General features: G+C 44.2%; 4 protein-coding genes across 6 annotated transcripts; 2 read left to right on the plus strand and 2 right to left on the minus strand.

Annotated features, from left to right (window-relative positions):
* The first annotated feature begins 269 nt into the window (after nt 1-269).
* LIPT1 (lipoyltransferase 1) lies at nt 270-4,009 on the plus strand. 2 transcript variants are annotated; one of them, XR_005258572.1, is made up of 4 exons: nt 270-391; nt 586-1,969; nt 2,142-2,258; nt 3,265-4,009. XR_005258572.1 is itself a non-coding variant. In XM_038150406.1 (2 exons), the coding sequence occupies exon 2, from the start codon at nt 811-813 to the stop codon at nt 1,951-1,953; it is 1,143 nt and encodes a 380-aa protein (XP_038006334.1). In that variant the 5' UTR covers nt 270-391; nt 586-810; the 3' UTR covers nt 1,954-2,065. The 2 variants fall into 2 exon arrangements, 1 of the variants encoding a protein (XP_038006334.1); XM_038150406.1 differs by lacking the exons at nt 2,142-2,258; nt 3,265-4,009 and having other exon boundaries at nt 586-2,065.
* MITD1 (microtubule interacting and trafficking domain containing 1) lies at nt 3,101-7,760 on the minus strand. 2 transcript variants are annotated; one of them, XM_038150430.1, is made up of 7 exons: nt 7,456-7,760; nt 7,174-7,269; nt 6,579-6,715; nt 6,410-6,496; nt 5,690-5,805; nt 5,312-5,372; nt 3,101-3,358 (listed from the first exon to the last, which is right to left on the minus strand). In XM_038150430.1, exons 1-7 carry the CDS (start codon nt 7,625-7,627, stop codon nt 3,350-3,352), a joined length of 678 nt encoding a protein of 225 aa, XP_038006358.1. In that variant the 5' UTR covers nt 7,628-7,760; the 3' UTR covers nt 3,101-3,349. The 2 variants fall into 2 exon arrangements, with proteins under 2 accessions (XP_038006358.1, XP_038006350.1); XM_038150422.1 differs by lacking the exon at nt 3,101-3,358 and adding an exon at nt 4,654-5,225.
* On the plus strand, nt 7,713-10,161 carry MRPL30 (mitochondrial ribosomal protein L30). The gene is made up of 5 exons (XM_038150443.1): nt 7,713-7,824; nt 8,157-8,237; nt 8,695-8,841; nt 9,648-9,721; nt 9,809-10,161. The coding sequence occupies exons 1-5, from the start codon at nt 7,774-7,776 to the stop codon at nt 9,939-9,941; spliced, it is 486 nt and encodes a 161-aa protein (XP_038006371.1). The 5' UTR covers nt 7,713-7,773; the 3' UTR covers nt 9,942-10,161.
* Nucleotides 10,162-12,772: 2,611 nt separating this feature from the next.
* LYG2 (lysozyme g2) lies at nt 12,773-15,928 on the minus strand. Its single transcript, XM_038143770.1, is given in 8 exon segments — nt 12,773-12,903; nt 13,284-13,327; nt 13,329-13,414; nt 14,372-14,438; nt 14,440-14,522; nt 15,139-15,191; nt 15,194-15,236; nt 15,896-15,928. Coding segments are annotated over 8 exon segments (540 nt in total).
* Nucleotides 15,929-20,905: the final 4,977 nt, after the last annotated feature.

The raw sequence follows: 20,905 nt of genomic DNA on the forward strand, positions 1-20,905 counted from the left end.
GCCTGGACACAGTCCTGTGCCATGTGCTCTGGGATGATCCTGCTTCAGCAGGATGTTGGACCAGATGTCCCACTGTGGTCCCTTCCAACCTGATCGGCTCTGTGATTCAGTGACCGGGTCATTCCCGCTCTCCCCAACTCCATCCCCCGCCCAGTGCCGTGGCTGCGCTGCGACAGGCGGGACTCCGGAGCTCACCGAGCGCCAGGCCGCGCCCCCAGCCCGCCGCTCACCGCCCTCCCGGCCGCCGCCCCCAGCCCCCCTCGCCGCACGGCAGGCGCAGCGCCCGCCCCCAGCACCTCTCACCCGGGAAGCGGAAGGCGCTCCCGATGCCGCCGGTTCCGAGGAGTCCCCGGGGGCACGGACGGGCGCTGGGACCGCGCCGCTCCCCGCCGTGAGTAGCGCAGGGCGCCCGGCGGGGCTGTGAGGGCGGCGGCGGGGGCTGAGGGGACGCCGTGCCGGGAACCCCATGGAAAAGAAGGCAGAAAACCCTAACAAAGCTGGACTACGCAAAGTGAAACCGAATTAGCAAGGCTGCGTTGAGTGAGGAGGAAAATACACATTCCGTTTCTTCCTTTGGTCTTTCAGGCACCGGGGACTGCGAGGAGCAGCTGCTGTGACACCCCTGGATGTCCTGTGAGGCTCCCGCCAGGGTCGCAGCGGCATCGCCGGAGGAGCAGCATGCCTGGGAACTGGCGCGCTGCTGTGGGAAGAGCATGACTGTCTCATGCTCGCCACTGGCGTTTCAGTTCTGTCACAGGAGCCGGCTGCGCTCCTGCCGCATTCAGCGTTAGCAGAGCAGGCATTCCTTCCATGCGCTGTGCAGTTATTAAAAACATGGTGCTCCAGTCATTAAAGAACGGCCTTTGGCTGTCCTGCGTCCTCAGGACTCCAAAAGCTTGCTTCTGGAGCGCAGCTAGTGGAGGCCTCGTTATCCAGTCTGTTTCTAATGATGTTTACCAAAATCTAGCTGTGGAAGATTGGATCCATGACCACATGGATTTAGAGAAGCAACAGGTCCTTTTCCTTTGGAGAAATTCCCCTGCCGTGGTAATAGGGAGACATCAGAATCCCTGGCAGGAATGCAACCTCAGGCTATTGAGGCAAAAAAATATAAAACTAGCCAGGAGAAGAAGTGGAGGAGGGACAGTTTACCATGACTTAGGCAATATCAATTTGACTTTCTTCACAACCAGAAAAAAATATGAACGAATGGAAAACCTGAAGCTCGTTGTGAAGGCATTGAAAGCCTTGCGACCCCAGTTAGATGTACATGTCACTGACAGATACGACATCTTGCTAGACAGGCAATACAAAATCTCAGGCACTGCTGCAAAACTGGGAAGGACAAGTGCTTATCACCACTGTACCTTACTCTGTAATGCAGATAAGTTTGTTTTATCTTCTGTGCTAAAAAGTCCTTTGAAAGGGCTGAAGAGCAATGCCACTCCTAGTGTGCCTGCCTTGGTGAAAAATCTCTTTGAAGAGGATCCTAGTTTAACTTCTGAGATGCTCCTGGATGCCATTGCTAAAGAATATGCTGTGCAACACCAGATAGATCACCACATCACCTTAATAAATCCAGCTGATGAGACTCTGCTTCCTGGAATTAGTGACAAAACTAAAGAACTACAAACCTGGGAATGGGTGTATGGAAAGACACCGAAGTTCAGCGTTAGCACATGTCTTAACATGATCTATAAAGATTCAGCTCTTGACGTTAAAGTAAATATGGATGTAAAGCATGGAAGGATTGAAGTCTGTAACATTGATCTGCCAGAGCAGTGGCTACCAGCAGGACTGTACAGTGAACTGGTCAAGAGTCTTACTGGCAGTAAGTTTTGCCCAAACGAAACCACTACGCTAGTGACAACATTGCTAAGAGTGTGTCCACAAGACGATGAGTTGCACAGCAGGTGGAGTCTACTGTGTGAGAATATAATAAGATTAATGTAACTTGCATTTTGAAAATGTAAGTTAAACTTCTGCTGCTTTTTTATTTAATGTATTGAAAACAAAATTAAAAACAATCACTAGTAAGAGAAAAATTCAGCTTGTAGAAAACAAACTGTTCAATCTTGTGCTTTTATTTAATATTACAATTAAATTTCACACTGCCTGCACCTGATGTTCCCAAACTGTAGGATTGAAACCACTGCTGACAAGACATCATTGCTGCTTGAACCAGGGAAAATGGTGGGGACATCCCAAATTGGTCCTGTAGCAGAGAAGGTACAAGTGGCTGACACAAATGGAATGGGGTAGGTGTAAAACTGGTGCTGTGCTGCTGCACTGGATGCCCCAGCCTGCATCCTGCTCCTTGTGGACAGTAGCCCAAAGGCTGTGTCACAGCCCCTGAGCTGTGTGGAGAATGTTCCCTGGTTTCTGAGTCCAAGTCCTTTCTTGCAGGGTGCTGGTGCCCCTGTGCCTCTGCTGTGCAAGCACCGCAGTGAGCTCAGCTCACCGCTGGGTGGTGAATCACTGCAGGCCCAGCCTGGGTTAGGGCTTTTGTCCAAGCATGTGCAAGAGCGGGGGGAGATAGGAAGCTCACTGTGGAGGTTTATGTGATGAGGACAGAAGAGGCTAACTGGGAGGCCACACGTGCCTCCTCTTTCTTTGTGCCTGGCACAAAGCTGGGCGTCCCTCCTGCCATGGGTACTGGTGTCAAAGCTAAACACTTGAAAATGCAAACAGATGTAGGAGAAAGAGTTTCCTTGTGTTACCACCTAGCAGATTTTCCCATAAAAGGCAACGATGATCTGGAAGTGACAGTTTTATTGTTAAATAATAGTTATATGTAAAGTTATGAAAAAAAGGCTCAAGGTGTATTTCACTGTTGTTGAAGAAAAAGTGTAATGCAGTTTTGATTAGGTCAGAACAGATGCCTGAAAGGAGGCTGTGGCCAGGTGAGGTTCAGGCTCTTCTCCCAGATAACCAGTGACAGGGCAAGAGGACACAGCCTCAAGCAGCATCAGGGGAAGTTTAGGTTGGGCATTAGGCAGTAATTGTTCACAGAAAGAGTGATTGGGCATTGGAATGGCTGCCCAGGGAGGTGGTGGAGTCACCATCCCTGGAGGTGTTTAAGAAGACTGGATGTGGCACTCAGTGCCATGTTTTAGTTGACAAGGTGATGCTAGGTCACAGGTTGGACTTGATGATCTCAAAGGTCTTCTCCAGCCTAGTTAATTCTGTAATTCTCTGTTTGAAATTGCTGGACTAGGTTGAAAGACACAAAGATTCACATTTGGGAAATTACTGTATTTACAGTGAGCCTTCTCCAGAACGTGGCTGGATCTATGAGGCATTACACAGCTTGCTTGAATTTCCTGACGTTGTGAAGAAATCAAACAGATTACTGAAGCTACAAACAATAAAAAATAACCTTTATTCCCATTAAAAATAGGCATATATTATACATAACTTAATAAAATTCACAAGTGACTAGAAACTTTGTATCACAGCAGCAAACCAGGGAGCTCCTATGGAATGTTTGGGGGCATGACTAATAGCACACAGCTCTGTGGCACATATATTATTCATTTTGCTGATGCAACACTGCAAAGCTGAAACATTATTATGAGAAAGGATAAAGAAGGCAGACCACTGGCTAATTGTGTCTCAGAAAACAAGGCAAAAACCAGCTCCATTTCTTATTGATTACTGTGGAATAGATTTGTTGTTAGAAGCAAGAGGAAAAGAATAGCAGCATTAGATGACAGAAGATGAAATAATAAAGTACATTAAGGGAAAAAAAAAAGATAATGGAATACACCAACCATCAGGGAAAATACATATAGGAAACAAAAAAAGTTCTAGCAATAAACATGCTACTAGAATATAGAGGCCTATTGTATTACAAGGCAGAAAGTGTAAGGCACGTGTCAGTCCTGAGGCTGAAGGCTGAAAAGATTTTGATGGGACCTGAAAAAGAGGCCACTGCCTGTTTTTTATATCAGATTGTATGACTTAGGCAGATTCTTGCTAACAAAGAACCCTTGTATAAGGAAAAAAACAAAAAACAGTACCTCTGGTAATACCTTCTGGTTTCCAAAGGCTGAAGGAATGACAAGGGAAGACTTTGTCTTTAATCTCAATAGCATATTGCTTAGAATCACAGAATATTTTGAGTTGAGGGACTTTTTATATTTTGAGGAACCCACAAGGATCAAGTTCAGCTCTTAAGTGAATGGACCTTACAGAGATAAAACACATGACCTTGGCATTTTTCACACCATGCTCTGACCAACTGAGATACTCAGGGTACCCAACTTCTGAAAAAAATTTTATTTTTCGGGGCTACCTTAAGAGTAGCGAAATACTTCCTGCAGTTGAGAGTGGCATGAAAAGCCAGTCATTGGACTTCAAAGTCAGAGAGTAAAACTGGGAGAGGACCATACATCCTTTTCACGCTTAATGCAAAGGATGGGTATGAGGTATATGTCATGTATCATGGAATAAAAGAACACACAGGAGTGCAAGGGAGGAGATTACAGCTGTTTGCAGCCTTCCCAGTCCAAAATCCATTATGCAGAGAAACATAAGACAACCCTAAAATGACTGTGTACTGAACACTACCACATTCATAGGCAAAGAGCTTGGAAAATGGAATGTGAAAACTGGGATTACTAGTAAAGTCTGGGAAACAAAGTATTACAGGATTGACAAAAACCCAGCAAAATAGTAGTCATGACTAGAATACAGGAATTAAAGGAAATAAATAAGACTGCTTATAAAAGAGGACATGTGGCAGCCCAGCTTCCAATGATTGTGAGGTGGTCAGTTAAAGATATAAAATCCAAAACAGGCTCAATACAAAATCAACAGTAAAAATAGAAATGACAGTATAAAGGCTTTTGAAAGACACTATTGAGGGTCTGTTACGAAATCAAAATAAAATTTAGACATGGATTGTAATTAAGATTACAGAAGAAGTACAATGAAGGAATCATGCAGTTTTGTTTTCTCAGACTGGAAAGTCTCAAACATTCTAAAACATACAGATTTTAAAAGCCGTGCTGCACTAAGTACTTAGAAGAGTTGCTTCTGTGGGCAACCAGCTGGACTCAAGCAACATCTTTCAGTCTTACATTTTTATGCTTATAAAAACACTTATTAAAAGCAGTCATTTCTGATCACATTTTCTTGGTGTGTTTAGTATTAAAGATATCCACTGTTGTTTCATGACAAGGTCTCAAGTCAAAGTCACAGTATCCAATGCTGAAACGACCCTGCAGAAATGAGCAGAACTGCCATGGTGAGCATATACTGTAGAAGAGCTCATTTTAACTTAATTAAGAAGTCAAAGCATCCTTACCTGTGGTTTCTTAAAATAATCAAGACCCCTTCCAATCTTAATCATCCACCCATTGTTGAATCTGTTTGAAAAATGCACGATAAAAAGGTTACATCCACATGATGCACAAGCTCCTTGTTTCAATCACAGTTATTTCCTAGTGTCACCAATACCTGTGTGAACCACAGAAGACACCATTCTGTGTAGAGACAACTAATATTATAGTCACAATTACAAAAGATAGAACTACAGAGGGCTGATTTCATCCAGTGAGGGCCAGTGCCTTTTACTTTGTTAACCATAGCTGTAATTATCTCAAAAAGTTAAATAGTTAACTTTTAGGGTTAAATAGTTTTGAGTTCAAATAACTGCTATTTGGTCATTTTTCATATCACCCACCTGATTTCTCGATCATGTATTGAAGACGAAAAGTCAATATTCAGTGTTACTCCATAATTACTCAATGACTGTTTTATTTCTTCCAAGACAGTCATCTGTTGAATCCTCCCACTACCCTATCAAAAGCAAAAATAACGTGATGGGGTTTTATTTTCTTTTTTTAACGACATATTCTACTTCTGGTCACCACTTCTTAAACTTATACACCTTTAAACTCAAAACCTTTTCAGTGTCAAGTAAACCAAAAGAAAGTAACTTGGATGAAGGCAGATTTACAGTTTCAAAGACAGGATAAAAAGCAGATAGACTACAGGTATATTTGCTGAGGGATGTGGAGGAGGAGCTCACTCTCAGCCCTTTGAAACTAGATATGTACTTTTTGACCCAAAGTAAGTGCAGTAATAGTTTAAATAAGCGCAGTGGTAGTTTGAGAGATTTCAGCTCATGAAAGCCTCTAAAATGACAAATACAGCTGTTGGAAGAGCAAAAAACCCTCTGTCTCAACAGATGCTTTGGTTTTTATGACATTTTCCACAACAAAACTTTCAGAGAAATTTCAATTTAAGATTCTGCTTACTCAGAATTTGTTAACCAGAAAACTCTAAACTTACAAAATTACCTATGTTCAACTATCTAGGAACAAGTCTGTATTTTTATATTTTGTTTTGCATGTGGCCTCATCTGAGTACAGGGAATAGAACTCAAAATCTAGACACTTACCTCATCATAGGAAGTGAGGAGGTGGATTGTTTTCACCTTGCAAGGCCCCTTAACTAGCATCTCGCAGAATCGTAGAAAGTTATACAACTGAAAAAGTTTTGTTTAATTTAGTAGCTTGGAACTTCTCTAGTGGCTACATCTGTATAAGTTACACCAAATATCTACTTGCCTGATGAACCTGGCGAATGTACGGGTCCTCCACCCAAACTTCAGAAACTTTCTCAGTGAGGTACTCCTGGAAAAGCTTTTCATAACCAAATCCTGTTGCATTTTCTACTATCCTGATTTGCTTATGGTATTTGCCATCTGAAAGGAAAATAAATCTCTGTTTAAATAAAGGTCAAGACATAATTTTCATGTTAAACCACCTCACCCATCAAACATTCACATAACAACAGACATTTAAAAGCAAAGGGGTGCGTCGGGTACATCCCAGCCCATGGAATCACAGAATGGGTCAGGCTGGAAGGGACTACAGTGGGACATCTGATCCAACCTCCTGCTCAAGCAGGGTCATGCCAGAGCACAAGGACAGGATTGTGTCCAGACAGTTCTTGAGTATCTCCAGAGAGGGAAACTCTGCACTCTCTCTGGACAATCTGTTCCAGTGCTCGGTGTCACGCACAGTGAAGAAGACCTTCCTCGTGTTCAGGCAGAACTTCCTGTGCCTCAGTTTCTGCCCCTTGCCTCGCGTCCTGGTGACTGGCACCACCGGGAAGGGCCTGACTCCTTCCTCTCGGTAACCCCCATTTAGGTGTTTATACCTTCTTTCTTAATGTGTTCTTTAATGTCCTCGGCCCTGGTCAGGTACTCGGATATCTTCTGCTGGTAGCGCTGCTTTTTCGCCTCATCAGTCGTGGCTGTGAATCACAGAAAGTCGCGGGCCAGCTGAGCACGGGGGCCGGCCCTCCCGAGCCCTGCCCGGCCCGGCTCTCCCGGGAGGAGACCGCCGGCTCCCGCTCCTCCCCGTGGCACGCCGGGGTCCAGCACTGCTCGTGTGTCCCCAGGGCCAGCCCGAGCCCCGACGGCGGCGCCTGGCCCGGTACCTTTCATCGCCTGCAGCAGCAGGTCGATGCCCTCCTGGTAACACACCAGCGACTCCTGGAACCGGGACGCCACGTCCAGCTGCACCGCCCGCTTCAACGTCTCCGCCCCGGCCCGCTCCAGCGCGGCGATGCCATCGTTCCCCGCCCGCGACATGGACAGGGACGGGGACATGAACCGGGACGGCGACGGGAGCGGGACGGGGAGCGGGGACCGGGCGGCGGAACGGAGGGGAGGTGTCACCCCCTTGTCCTTCCGCCCGCTCGGAACCTAAGTGCCGCGGCACCGGTGTCCGGCCGGGACTAAGGGTGCGCACGGAGATGGCGGCCGCGGCGGGCCGGGCGGGCCTGGGGCTGGCGGGCACCGGGAAGGTGAGGATGTGGGGTGGGAACTGGGGGTGTGGGGGAATCCAGGGGGAAGCGGGGGGAACGGGAAACGGGAGCCGGGAACAGGAACGGAAACCCAGCTGGGGATCGGGGCTGGGGCGGAGACTTGCAGCCTCCGGGAAAGTGGGGAGCCAGCTGGGGTTCCGGGAAAGGGATCCAAGCCGGGTCTCGGGGGGGTTGATCCAGCCGGGGATCCTGCTCGGAGCCCCGCGGCCGCTGGGAAGGTGGGGATCCAGGCGGGGCTGGGACTCGTAGCTGTGTCGTCTGTTCGCATCTGTAAGGAAAGTGCAGAAAGTTATGCCCTCCTCTCCTTGCAGGTGCTGGGGAAGAGGATGGAGGGGATGGCGTTCCCGGTGTGGGTTCGTTGTCTCTTTACCAGGTCGAATATTCCAGACTCGGTATGTGCTTGACTTGCACTTTACATTTTTTACATTTATAGTTTTAGTTTAATTTTGCCAAATACCATCCGGTGTCAGTTGACTCTTTTTCTTGAAAACATTCTTAAAGCCTGTGGAAAAACTTGCCCTCCAGAGGCTGATCACAAGCTCCCTGATAAAATGCACATGAATTAGGTGTTGTGCTGGTACAGGGTGTTGTCCATGTATTTCTGTGCCATCCTGTGGCTAAAATCAAGAATTACTATACTTATCAGCAAACCATTATAGAAATACGTTTGACTTCAAGTTGTAAAAGCTAAATTTGAGGTCACTTTGTTAGTGCTTTGACTGCCTGAAAAGAAAAATATGTAAGATTTTTTACCAAGGTTGGAGTATGTTTTGGGCAGTAGTTAACTGCAGTACTGATGGCCAGATTTTTAGGGAAAAAAACTCTGGTTTTGTGAACTTTTTATTCTAGGTATTTCAGCCACGGCCTGGAGATCATGAAAAGTATGGAGGTGACCCTGAGGAGCCCCACAAAATCCATGTTGTTACTAGAATAAAAAGTGTCATTGGTCGCCCATATTGGGAAAAGAAGATAATACGTGATCTGGGACTGGATAAAGTATGATTGTTGTTTTTCATACTTGTGTATTTCAGAAACATAGCACTAAGTTGGTGGGTTTTATAAAAACCTCCAACCTCTGGAGCTGGAGGAATTACAAACCAGAATTACATTTACAGCAGCCATAAAGCAATCTGAGAAGGTGATGATGTGTTTACGAGCTGAGGGGAATGTTTGTAGCAAATGTGCTTTTAGTGGGAATTCAGAATATCTCTGTATGGTGTTGTGCTGCATTGCCTGAGGAGAACTTTACCCTGAGAATCCTTCTAAAATAATAGAAATAGGTTTGTAAATACTTTCAGTTCAGGTCTCTGTGGGTCGTATTATTCAGAAATTCTAGGAAGGCAAATAAAACTCATTTATCAGTGAAAGGGCTTCCAAATTCAGGACTCTAAAAGTTTGTGTCAAAGATGTGTTTATCTGAGTTTTTCAGGCCAACTGCATATTATGCAAAGATTTGTCTAGCCAGTGTTATATTACAGGGAAAAAATGTGTGCTTGATCAATTTAAAATATAACTGAAGAAAGCAGTTTTGCCCCTGAACTCTTGTATTTACATTTACAGTATTTTTAACAGTTGGAAGAAAAATGCATTTATAGTGAAGTGGGAATAAAGCTGAAATTGTCTTTTTACTGGAATCAAGTTTTGATTGCATATTTTTATGTCTGTTTTTGATGCATGGCACTTCTCTAAATCTTACATTTGCAAATCCAGTTTATTTTTGTACTGGTAGCGTGCAAAGTTCAGTGAACAAAGATTTGGGATTTGGCAACACATTTGTAAAACTTGTTTTATCCCTTATGTAGGCACATCAGCCAAGACTGCACAAAAATATCCCTTCTGTGAATTCCAGACTGAAAGTTGTTAAACATCTGATAAGGTTTGTTAACTATTTGTTTATTTGGAACATTTAATGTGACTCCCTTCTAGTCACAGGACTTCACTAAGCAAACTCTTTTGCCTCTAGAATAAAGCCACTGAAACTACCCCACGGGCTGCCAACAGAAGAGGAAGTGTCCAGCACCTTTCTGACAACCAGGGGAGAGCTTATCATTAAAAAGCGCCTGAAACCTGTGGAGCAGAAAGAAATTAAGGCATAAGATGTGCTGGTTGGATTCAGATTTTATAAAATAAATACTTTAAATCCCCAGTTAAGAGTTTGTGTATGAAAAGTAAAAATTCTTATTCTGGTAAGAATTGCAAAGGTGAATGAATGGCAAAGGTGATACTGATGCTTAAAGAAGGATTGCAAGTGTACAGATACAAAATTCAATGTTGTTAATAGTTACCTGAAATATAAAATGAATTATAGGCTCTCTGTGTTTTAATTTTGTGGCTAGATTGCTGCAGTTTTTGGCTAACTCTAAGTTCTCTCACAGTTTGACTTTATTGGTAAAGCCAAATAAGCAGAGAAGTGAGCAGAATAGTTCTAGCTAATTGATGGTGAGGACATTTCACAGCTAGCAGTAAAGATTTACAGCAATACTGCAGGACTTTCACTGCACTGAGGAGTGAATTGGAATTGAAAAACCCTCTGTTTAGTTGTCACATGAGAATTGACTGGCTGTCCACGTAGGGTGATTTACCATGGTTATCCAGATCTCACTTTGTTCCCTAGCAAACAGTCTGTCTTCTGGCTTCTTCTGTAGCTTACAAAGCATGTGAACTCTCCATTTGGGAGTAACAGGAGTTATTCACCTCTGGATTGGTTGTCTAATTTGTCTTTCAGGAAACCTGCTGTGTTCATATGTATCCCCTGATCCTAAGTATTCAGTAAGAACAGCCTAAGAGCTGCAGTCCATGTGAAAGTTAATGCTTTTCCTTTTCTAGAATGGCAGACGTTAGAAATGTGGAGACCCTGAAGCAAACCTCTGATGTGAGTTGGAATTATGGGCTGCAAGCTTATAAAATACTACTGTGTGTGTAGTTTTATTTACAGTTTTAAGAACTGTGGCCAGAGTTAGCAAGCTGCTGCTGTATCAAATGATAAAGTAGTTTGCATTCCAGTCAGGATAAATTCTGTAATTTAACATGCTGTGAGCCTCTCCCACCTTAGACACACTGAAGAGGAGTTAATCTTAATGACTGCATGTTGTGAGAACATCAGAGGGATGCAGTCACTGAGAATTAGTGTTTATCCTTTCTGCCTGCTTGCAGAGAAGAGTAAACACCTGTAGGAGTTCAAAGGAAGAGATATATCAGGACAGGGACATAAGAGCTGGAGGCACCGTGCAGAGGGAAAACGATAGGCTGTGGTAGTGGCACTGAGGAGTGTAATGGCCTCTATGGCCAGGCTGAAGGCAGAAATGAGAATATGAGCTGAAATAAAATAGCATGGAAGAAGTGATGAATTAATCACTTTTTAGATAAGTTAATTTTTCAAATAAATTATTATTTTTACCATTATTAATAAATTATGGGTTTTTATTATTATTATTTCAAATTAATGCTGCTTTTCTCACCTGCTGCCTTTCTTCCAGCATCTGCACAGCATCTTGTGCTGCAGGGTGTTATAACTGCAGTCTCTGCGAGGTGTTGATCGTATTCCCACAGGGAGGTACAAGCTGGAATTTGAGCCCTTTTGAAGGACGTGTAGTGTATCCAAGGCACAGGGTATTCTTCAAAGAGATGGTGCAAGTACTAGGACACAAAAAATTAGGCAAATGGATCTCGCTGCTGGTGGGTAGCAAATAATAAGACTTGTGGCTGGGTCGGTGTCCCAGAGCACCAGGGCCAGGCTGGCTCAGCCTTGCCAGGCACGTTCGGGATTCACGTCCGTGGCATTGCAGCCTGGGGAGCTTCCAGCAGAGGGCTCTGCCAGCTCCATCCCACACGCTCTGTGTATGGATATGAAGTAGCAGCCTATGGATGCGCTGCAGCCTACAAAAGTGCTGCAGGGTATCCCGCAGGGCCTGTGTTAATGAAAAGGCTTGGTACCGTTCACAGCTAAAGAAGTGTCTGATAAACTACGGACACTGCAGGCTCCCACATAGAGAGAAGGGAAAATACATAGTAGCTGTTATTTCTGAGTAAGATGCAGCTGCAAGTGATCTTTACAGAGATGTTTAATTGACAAGCTGACAGTTCCAACGAAAAAGATGGGGTTTTTTAACTTTTTAATATATGTGTACGTTTGGGTGTTTCTGAAATGGTATTTCCCCCAAGGGCCCCCACTCTCCCACAGTTAGTTTGCTATCCCAAAGCTCTGTATGAGCATACATTCTCTCAAGATTGGCTCTCAAACCCTAAAACCTGAACCAGCAATGTGCACAAACACCGTGTGTGTCCACACCCTTTCAGTAATGGAGCTTTGTAATGCTCCATGTAGATCTTTGTGAAGCACAGGTGACAGACATTGCCTTTTTGTATAGGGAACAAACAGACTGACTTAAGATGATTGCAAAATTCAGATTGGAAAGTACCTTTCTGGTCTCTAGTCCAGCCTCCTGCTCAACACAGGGCCAGTACTGAGGCCAGATGAGATTGCTTAGTGGGTGTTGAAAGCCACTGACAGGGACAGCTCAGCCTCTCTCCACAGCTGGCGCTGCTGTTTTGTACAGCTGTTAGACATGTGTATCGACAGATAAAACATAAGGCGGGTAAAATCTTGTTAAATAGTGTTACAACTTCCTTGCAGCATTAATCTGCTGCTTGAGAAACTGCAGGCACAAATGAAAACTCTGGATATTCTCATGATGTAAGATGAAAAATAAAAGGCAAAAGGTAAGTTACATTTTGGACTATTAGGTGTGTTATCTCTTAAGGGTTTTTTTAGCCTTAGCTGGAAAAAAACCCATTGCAAGTTTGTTTTTGTTCCTGGCTTCGTTGTCCTGCCCCGTATTTACTGTTTCTGGAGGAGAAATTCAGAATGTTTTTAATTAGAAGCAAAGTATGCAATCAGGGCCTCAAATCTCATCATTACTCAGAGATCTCAATATCCATTTTTCTTATAAAACCTGGCTCTTGCATCCACATCATTGGCATAGTTGTGTGTTTTGCCAATATCCATTTTGTCGTAGGTCTGGGCTGTGTTAACTCCTGCATTATAGGCTGAGATCCCACCTGGAAAGAGGGTGAAAGAAACATGTAAACAGAGGTGCTACTTCATCAGTAAATAATATTTCAGAGTTGCCAGGATAGGCAACCAGGAAAGGTTACTTTTTGTAGGTGGGTATAGAACCACAAAACAAATGGAATGGAGAGAGGAGGGGGAGAGCCCACCCTTACTCCTTGCAACTGAAAAATGGCATGGTATTTGCCAGGTTTCAAAGAAATCCTGCTAGAAGGCTAATCTTATTCCTCTATTCCTTTTAGTGCATACTGAAGAATATTATTCCACATGAACATAGGGACTGGTATGTGTTTAGCTTTTTACAGTGCTTACAGCATTATCATGCTTGACATTACATATGTGAAGTGTTTCAAAGCTGACAAAACTCAACCTCTGAGGTGCTGTTCCTTTGTCCAAGATGGAGATTTTTTCTGGTATCATCCTATATAAAATCTCTGTGTCTTGTGCTAAGTGCTCTTCAGTGTCCCATGGCTCCCTAATTTTATGGTATTGTTTGCCAGCCTGAAAGTGAGACAGCAACATCACCACACCAGATACCCCACTATTCATCCAGAGCTCTTTGTTGCTTACAGGCTGCTTGTGTACATTTTGGTTCTTAATCTCCGGATTTACCTCTTTTGTGACTCTATGAAGAGGACACAAATGCTTCTCATGGCACAGGCAAAGCCAGCACATGTCTGAAGAGCAGACATTTGGGCACTGAAGAGGACTGCCAGCCCTTGTCTGTCAGAGCCTTAAAAAAACAGCACAGCTCCTGTTGTAAAGGTGACAGTATGCAGAAAGCAGGATTACTGCTGCTTCCCAGTGTTTCCGGGTGTAAGGTGACTGCCCCTCTCCTCCCCAGCTGAATCAAGGGTGGGAAAATCCATTTGCTATAGGGATCTCCCTTTAATCCATGAGGTAGTAAAGCACAAATCTGAGGGGGCTGGAGCTGTTACAAAAGCAGATCCCATGCATGCAGCAAATGTTTAGGGATTTTACAGATAAGGCTACAACTTGGCAAACAAGCTAGGCACAAATGTAGGCATGAATAATGAAGCAAGATCCCCCACAACCCAGGCCCCTGTGGTGTTTAAAGTGTAATTAACCTGATGGTAGTAGCTGCAGCCTACATCATGCTCACTTTTAAAAGGTGCTTTTTGAAAAAAAGACTTCATATCTAAATGTGACATAAGAACAATTAATCTCTTCAATCCCACGGGAGTGCTGGGAAGCAATCATCAATTTCACAGTGTAGAAGCAGTCTGCTCAAGCACTGATGCTCACCCAGGTCCTTCCCTGGTGCTGGGAGCTGGCAGCCTGGTCAGCACTGGCTTTAGCCTCGTCAGCATTTGCTTTAGCCTGGCCAGACTTGGTTGGAAAGGTTTACAGGGTTGCCTTTCAACAGGGCTCCTGCCACTCTTCTGACTCTGCTTCAAAGGAAGATGAGATTTATGTTTTTAAGAAGGCTGACCATACCTGCATTAACCTAAATGCATTCCCATGGTCACCCAGGCCATCCTTCAGTTCTGTCCCAGCCCCACCAATGAATCACAGCTGGAGCAAGACCCTCACCATTGCCAGCTTTTGCCATCTTGGCCTGGTATTTCTCCACGTTCTGCTGTCTTCTCTGAGGCAGGAAAATGACATGAATGACTTTGCCTTTCATTTTAGAATCCAAACCCAGTTTTTTTCTAAAGGTCATTATGGCTGAGCTGGCATTTTGAATCCTTCTGAATCTGTTTAGAGCAAAACAAAGATAGAATTGACTAATTTTACTGAAGGGTACTTTAGAAATCAATACACAGATTATATAAAGACTTTTTTGTTCAGATTCAGAGGGCATTTCTCCAGCATGCAGATTGAACGTAAGGTGAGTCTTAGTTTTAAATCTAAGCCTTTGTGTGGTTTAGTCACAGATTTAGTCCCTTTTAATTTAGGACTATAGTGGAGAAATGTTCAAAAGTTCAGGTTTTCAGGGAAACTCTCAGTGGCGAGAGGAAAGTAGGTTCAGAGGTTGGATGCACGCAGCAGACTTTCATTTTTTCTGTGATGGTCTTAAATGTCATCTCAAAGTCAACCCTATTCCCAGCATAAACTTACGTGCCCAAGTAAGATCTTTGTTGGTTGTGAAAATATCTGCTTGCTTGGCAATGACAGACAGTCAGAGACCAGGATCCATAATGGGCATGAGCTTGTGCACGGGTGCAAGGGGGGAATGAACAACTGCATTAGTGCCTACCTACACAGCTCAGAGCATCTGCTTTCACAGTTGCCCCCAAAGCTCCAGTTGTGTCATCAGTATGTTCCCATAAGGCTCTGAACAGCCTAGGAACACGTGCTGCTTTCAGCTGAAACCAGCACAGAGCAGTCTTTACAACCAGATGTCAGGCCGATGCAATGTGTGACTCATGCTGCTAAAATGCTTTCAGATCCCTGACTGAAACCCATGGCATCCTTTTGATACTAGTGCAGGTGTTTGTGCTAGCACATGCAGTCTGGTATGTAAGGCCTGCTCTGAAGGGGATTACCTCTTAGTCATGCTAGCTCATGTACCTTGTGAACTGGTGCCTTGTGCCCAATTCATTTGCCCTAATTACCTAAATCTTAGCTGTCTTACTCTAAGCTTGTGACTTGGGCTGCCTGCATGGCCAGTGGAGGAAGGCATCTCAAAAAGGCAGGTTTTCTATTCCAAAATTTTTTAAAAAGTAAAGAAAAAAAGATGAAAGTCAATTGAAATCCTACACTATTTATTGGCTCCAGCTTGCTTTTCCATAGCTACAAGAAAATCAAACAGAAACATCCTTTAATTACACTCATTACAGTTTATCTGACTTGCAGATTATTTGACTTGCAATTTATCTGCATTTATCTGTTGTTCTTAGCACACCATTGCAGGAGGGAAAACACACAAACATCAACTGAGAGGAACAATTCATCTAATGGAATACAGACTTTGATGCAGTGAATCATTTACAAGAATATTAGACAAAGATCACAGACCTGAGATGTTTGCTGCAGGATGTCTCCCCGCATTCTCAATGCACTTCCTGGAGACAAATGGGCTTTGTATCTGCTGGCAGTGTTCTGAACAGCTGGCTCCCTGCACTTCCCACCCCCGCTGGTCTTGCAAGAAACAGAAACACCTAACAACTTGTGCATCCTCCCAAACACAACAGGGATTCTGTTCTACAGCACAAACACAGTTAGAATTTAAAAATAATAAAACAGCTTTTAATTTAAGTCGCATTGCTAGGAACTAGGAGGAGCCTTGTCTGAAAACGGCTGCTCCCCTTCAGTTCTTGAAAGCGATAACATGCTGACAATGGGAAAACGCGCTTCTGGATTTAATGACATTTTTGCAGGCAAAGATCCAGGAAGAATAACATGACCAGAGCTGCGACTGCTCAGCATTCGGATATGCAGAGACTACGCCAGGCCCCTGTTGTTATCCCCTCTTGCACAGAAACCACAAAGGTCAGCAACCCCGAATTAGCCGGCGGGGTGGGTTTCAAAGCTACTGCAGCTGTGCGGCAGTAAGGAAACCAGCCGCTGGATGGCGGAACTCCCGCGGCACAATCTATCCGGACCCGCTTCTCCCCCACGGCAGATTTCGAGGGTATGAAATGCCGTTTTGCTCTTTCAGCAGCTCTTTTTGCATTTTTAGCGGGGGAATTCGTCCCGTGTCGTTGCGCTGAGAGATTCTGTAAGTTTTTGCTGTGCTGTTGATACTTCCCACAGAGAATCAGCTGCACTAAGTCACAGCAGCTCATGCATGAGTTTCTTCATGGTCACAATTATGACTGAGTGTAAAGAAGCTTGCAACAGGAAAGCACATCTGACAGGAAGGAGAATAGAAGAGATGGGGCTCAAAACGAGTGACATTTAAAAAATTCAAAAAACACCAAAGGTGATTCACAAACCAAGCATCTTCAAATGGTCTGTGCTACTATTCCCTTATTTCTGGGGCAGAAACATAAAGGATGTACTAGTTTGCTTCTTCTACATCACAGTAACTGAGGCACTCCCACCATGAGCAGCTCTATTCCCTGCCCATATTCTCTGTACAAACCTCCTTTGCCACACTTGGACAGTTTCACCTGAATTCCCCGAGACTTTATTTATACTCAGCTAGCTTTTCAGCCTCTCCCTAGAGCAACCTGACAGCTCTACCAGTGAAGTGTTTTGTAGGACGTCCACCTGTAGTACATATAACAAGGGCCACAATAATGCATTCAATATCAGTATCCATGATCAATTAGCAAACAGCTCTTTATTGATCACAAGAGTCACAGCAGAGGGACAATTTGGTTTACCCAGAAGCAAGGCTGCAGGGTGCTGGACCAGATCTAGTACCAGCTACTCTTCACTCTTCTCTCATGTGTCTGGCAGGAAGGAAGAATTGCCTCTGGCAATTAAATAGTTCAGGGCAAACATCTGTGGGATAATCTGGTCCTGTATTATGGCATTTATGGCTCAGGCATGCAGCTATGCCTTTTTAGAGTTTGTCTTCATTTCTAGAGGAAAGGTACAAAAATATGCTGCCAGGATTTTTATTATTATGACAGGAATCTATAAGGCTGGTTTCTGTAACTATGCACACACCCAAACCCCTTTAAAAATTTTGTTAGTTTCTTGATCTGAATCAGCTAAAGGGTGGCTGAATGAGCAGGGAATTAATAAAATAAAACCTGATTTAAAGGACAAAAATGAGTCAAATTTCTTCTTGCCTGCTTTGGAACAAGAAACCTTTCCAGTTCTTGGAAAATGAGTGTTTGTGGAAGACTGAGGGCTGCAGCAGTAGAGACTCAGGTCAGCCACATCCTCACTGTGTAGGTTTTTTCATGTTCTTGAACATTTCTTCTAATTGCTAATTAGCTTGATAAGAGGTGGGTAAGAAATGAGTGATCCTAGTTATGCTTTCAGGGGAGAAACTAGGCTGACACAAGCTTCCCAAGGCAATCAATCCCATTTAAACTGTGGGAGGTTACCCAGCCTGTGCTAGGAAGGCACGATGCTCTGGATGCTGGGAGAAGGTCTGTGTCCTGAGGCTGCAAGAGCATTTTCCTCATGGGGAAATGCAGGGATTTGTGGATGAGTGAGACATGTGAGGAACTGGAAAAACATGGGAGGTGCAGCATAGAAGGGGCAGGCTGCACCTGAGCTGTAGCACAGACAACCAGTGTCACTGGAAGTTGAAGAGCTTTTAGAGGAACATTTCCACTAGAAGCAGGGGAAAGCTGACAAATACAGAGGAGTATCTAGTTTGAACTCGTGTGATCTGCAAGGTGAACAAGGCTGATGTTCAGTTCACCTCTGAAAAAAACACGAGGGAAATAAACCGCGATCACAATAGGTGAGAAAGCCAAAATAGACAGAATACAGTGGCAAGGATTTGGCACATGCACTATTAAGCAACAAAGCAAAGACAGACTTGCAGGTGTTTATGTACAGTTGCTAGAGACTTCAAAATCAAGCCAGAACCCAAATGCCTGGACCAGCTGGCAACCCAGACTCAGAAGGTGTCTCAGAGACTTGGTGGAGGCTAGAAAACCAGTGAGATACAGGACTGCCAACCTCACAGGAACCACTGAGTAGGATGTGGAGGAGTGATGCTGTATGTAGAGTGATGCTGTATGTGAAGGATAAAAATGTTACAACATAAAAATATTACAGGAAAAGAGAAGCACCCTAGAAACCTGTGGGTGGAAATCCCAGTTGCTAATGATAAAAATGCTGTAGTAGGACTGTACTATCCTTTTTGAGTTCTGTGGGAGTGGTCAGTGAGGCCAGAGGAGCAGTAAATGTGGGATGGTGGCATGAGTGAGAACCTACACACTGGCCGCATCAGTGCCTCATCAGGATGAGGTGCAGAAGCAGAATTTTTGGTTGCAATAAATCCCTGCTTCTAGGGCGAGCTGGTTGAGGAACCCACAGAAACAAAAGCTACAGAGAGGCACAAGGATTTTGTTTGAGGGATGTTGGTGGAAAACTGATCTGAGGTTGCAATCCTACAATGTGATCTCTTTTAACACTGAAATGGGAAAAAGCAGGCCAGGTGCATCCAGTATGGGAGTATTCAGTTTCAAGGAAGACAATTAAATAAACTGAGAAAAGCATTAGAAACAGTTACCCCCAGCTGCAGCACTGGCTCCATAGGGGTCCCTGGGACCACAGGCTGGTGCCTGTCCTGGGCAATGTAAGAGGCTCTGTCCTGGGGACAAGTTGCTGGCTAGGAAATCCCAGCCCAGTTTTGCAGTGAGTAACAAAGCAGAACAAACACAGTTATTCAGCACTGCTTTGATGTGCTTGTGTTTCCCTTTGTTTTCTGCATATCTCAGGGAGATAGACATGGACACGTGGCTCAAACAGATCCAGCTGCAGCATTCAAAATCAGCCATCAGAACAATCTGTTCTACCACGTAGCTCAGGGCTCTGACCCAACAGGGACTTGGTTTTGACAGTGTTTTCCTGCTGCTTCAGTTACTGCAGAAAGAGGTTGTTTAATTGGTCCCTCTGCCTGGTTTCTATGAAAACCAGTCATTGCAGCTCCAGTCTCCAGGCAGATCCCTGCCTGAGCCACGGAGGGATCAGCCCGTGCCACCTGCAGCTTAACAAGTTGATGAGAGAGAAAGACTCCACCTCACACTTGCTCTTTACTGTAGGAAGCACATTTAAATAGATTTCCCAGTAGTAACATCAGTTGTAAAACCAAATCACAGGACCCCAACAAAGAAAGTTTTTCTTCCCTGTCTGCAGTTTGTTTTCCATTTGCTGACTGCTGATTCTGATTCAGCAGGGTTAGCTTGGAAAGGTCCTTAAACAACATCTATTGCATTTCTCCTCTCTACAAAACATGCCTGCAAAGAGAGCAGGTTTAGATTAGATATTGGGAAGAAGTTCTTTACTGTGAGTGTGGTGAGGCCCTGGAATAAGTTGTCCAGAGAAGCTGTGGATGCCCCATCCTTGGAAGTGTTCAAGGCCAGGTTGGACGGAGCCCTGAGCAACCTGGTCTAATGAAGGGTTCCTGCCTATGGAAGGGGAGCTGGAAGTTGGTGATCTTTAAGGTCCTTTCAAACTCAAACCATTTTGTGATTATATATGATGTACCGTGACTTTTACATGTTGGTCTTGAATGTTGTTTAAAATACCCAGGAAATGCTGCGTTGCTTCATTATTCTGAAAGTTTTTAAAGTATCTGACAAATCTGCTGCTAAACTCACTGCTATTTGTCTTACCCTCAGGGGGAATGGAAGCAAGTAGGTCCTTGCCCTTCATTTCTTTTGCATATTAGGAAATCATAACTGCATGCTTTCTCTTTCTTTTTTTTTTTTTTTTTTTTTTTGGGGGGGGGGTGGGGGGAGGGAATCTAATTCCTTATTTCCAAAGAGTGTACTTTCCATCAGGGTTGTGATTGTCCTGAGCATATTTTTTTGGTGCAACAGGCTCAAACACTGTTACCAAGCCTCACTGACTGATGGCTGAGAGAAGAGTTACCCCAGGTGCTTCACACACAGTGCTGTAACAAAGATAAACTCACAAATGAGATATTCCTTCTTTTTGGTTTCTTCTGTCTCTGGCATCAACTTTGCTTCCCACTAGGATCCCCAGCCCCTTCTGTGGGATGGTTGCCCACCCACTACACTGCTGCTTGACCTCATCGAGTGTTTTGAACCTGTGTTTAATTGAGTCCTGTGCTTTGGCTCCTCACAGGTTTTCACAGTTTCTAACCACAATGCAAGTGCTCACGTTCCCTTTCCATGTAGCCCATGGTTTGATATCTCACATGCTCTGTTTATTTTCTAACTGCAAATTTCAGAGAAACTGCTGTAGGACAGATTTGTGTATCTCCACTTGAAAATCTCATGAGTTTGGCCAGAAGCTGCTGCTAACCAGTGCTTTTTCCACTTATTTTAAAGACCTTCACATATGAGGGCACTTCATATTTCTGCTTAAAGTGTTATTGATCTCATGATATGGCAAAACCATGGCTTCTCTCTTGTCCACTTACCC

Source organism: Motacilla alba, chromosome 1, assembly GCF_015832195.1.
Source record: "Motacilla alba alba isolate MOTALB_02 chromosome 1, Motacilla_alba_V1.0_pri, whole genome shotgun sequence".
In the NCBI taxonomy this organism is placed as follows: domain Eukaryota; kingdom Metazoa; phylum Chordata; class Aves; order Passeriformes; family Motacillidae; genus Motacilla; species Motacilla alba.

What these genes read in the sequence shown, in the direction of transcription:
- LIPT1 (XM_038150406.1), top strand. Translation starts at nt 811, where the DNA reads ATGCGCTGTGCAGTTATTAAAAACATGGTGCTCCAGTCATTAAAGAAC.
- MITD1 (XM_038150422.1), bottom strand. Translation starts at nt 7,627, where the DNA reads ATGTCCCCGTCCCTGTCCATGTCGCGGGCGGGGAACGATGGCATCGCC. An exon ending in TCCTCACTTCCTATGATGAG is followed by an intron (nt 5,806 to 6,409) that starts GTAAGTGTCTAG and finishes TGCTTTTGATAG; the next exon opens with GGTAGTGGGAGGATTCAACA. An exon ending in ATACATGATCGAGAAATCAG is followed by an intron (nt 5,373 to 5,689) that starts GTGGGTGATATG and finishes TTTTTCAAACAG; the next exon opens with ATTCAACAATGGGTGGATGA.
- MRPL30 (XM_038150443.1), top strand. Translation starts at nt 7,774, where the DNA reads ATGGCGGCCGCGGCGGGCCGGGCGGGCCTGGGGCTGGCGGGCACCGGG. An exon ending in GGCTGGCGGGCACCGGGAAG is followed by an intron (nt 7,825 to 8,156) that starts GTGAGGATGTGG and finishes CTCTCCTTGCAG; the next exon opens with GTGCTGGGGAAGAGGATGGA. An exon ending in GGTCGAATATTCCAGACTCG is followed by an intron (nt 8,238 to 8,694) that starts GTATGTGCTTGA and finishes TTTTTATTCTAG; the next exon opens with GTATTTCAGCCACGGCCTGG.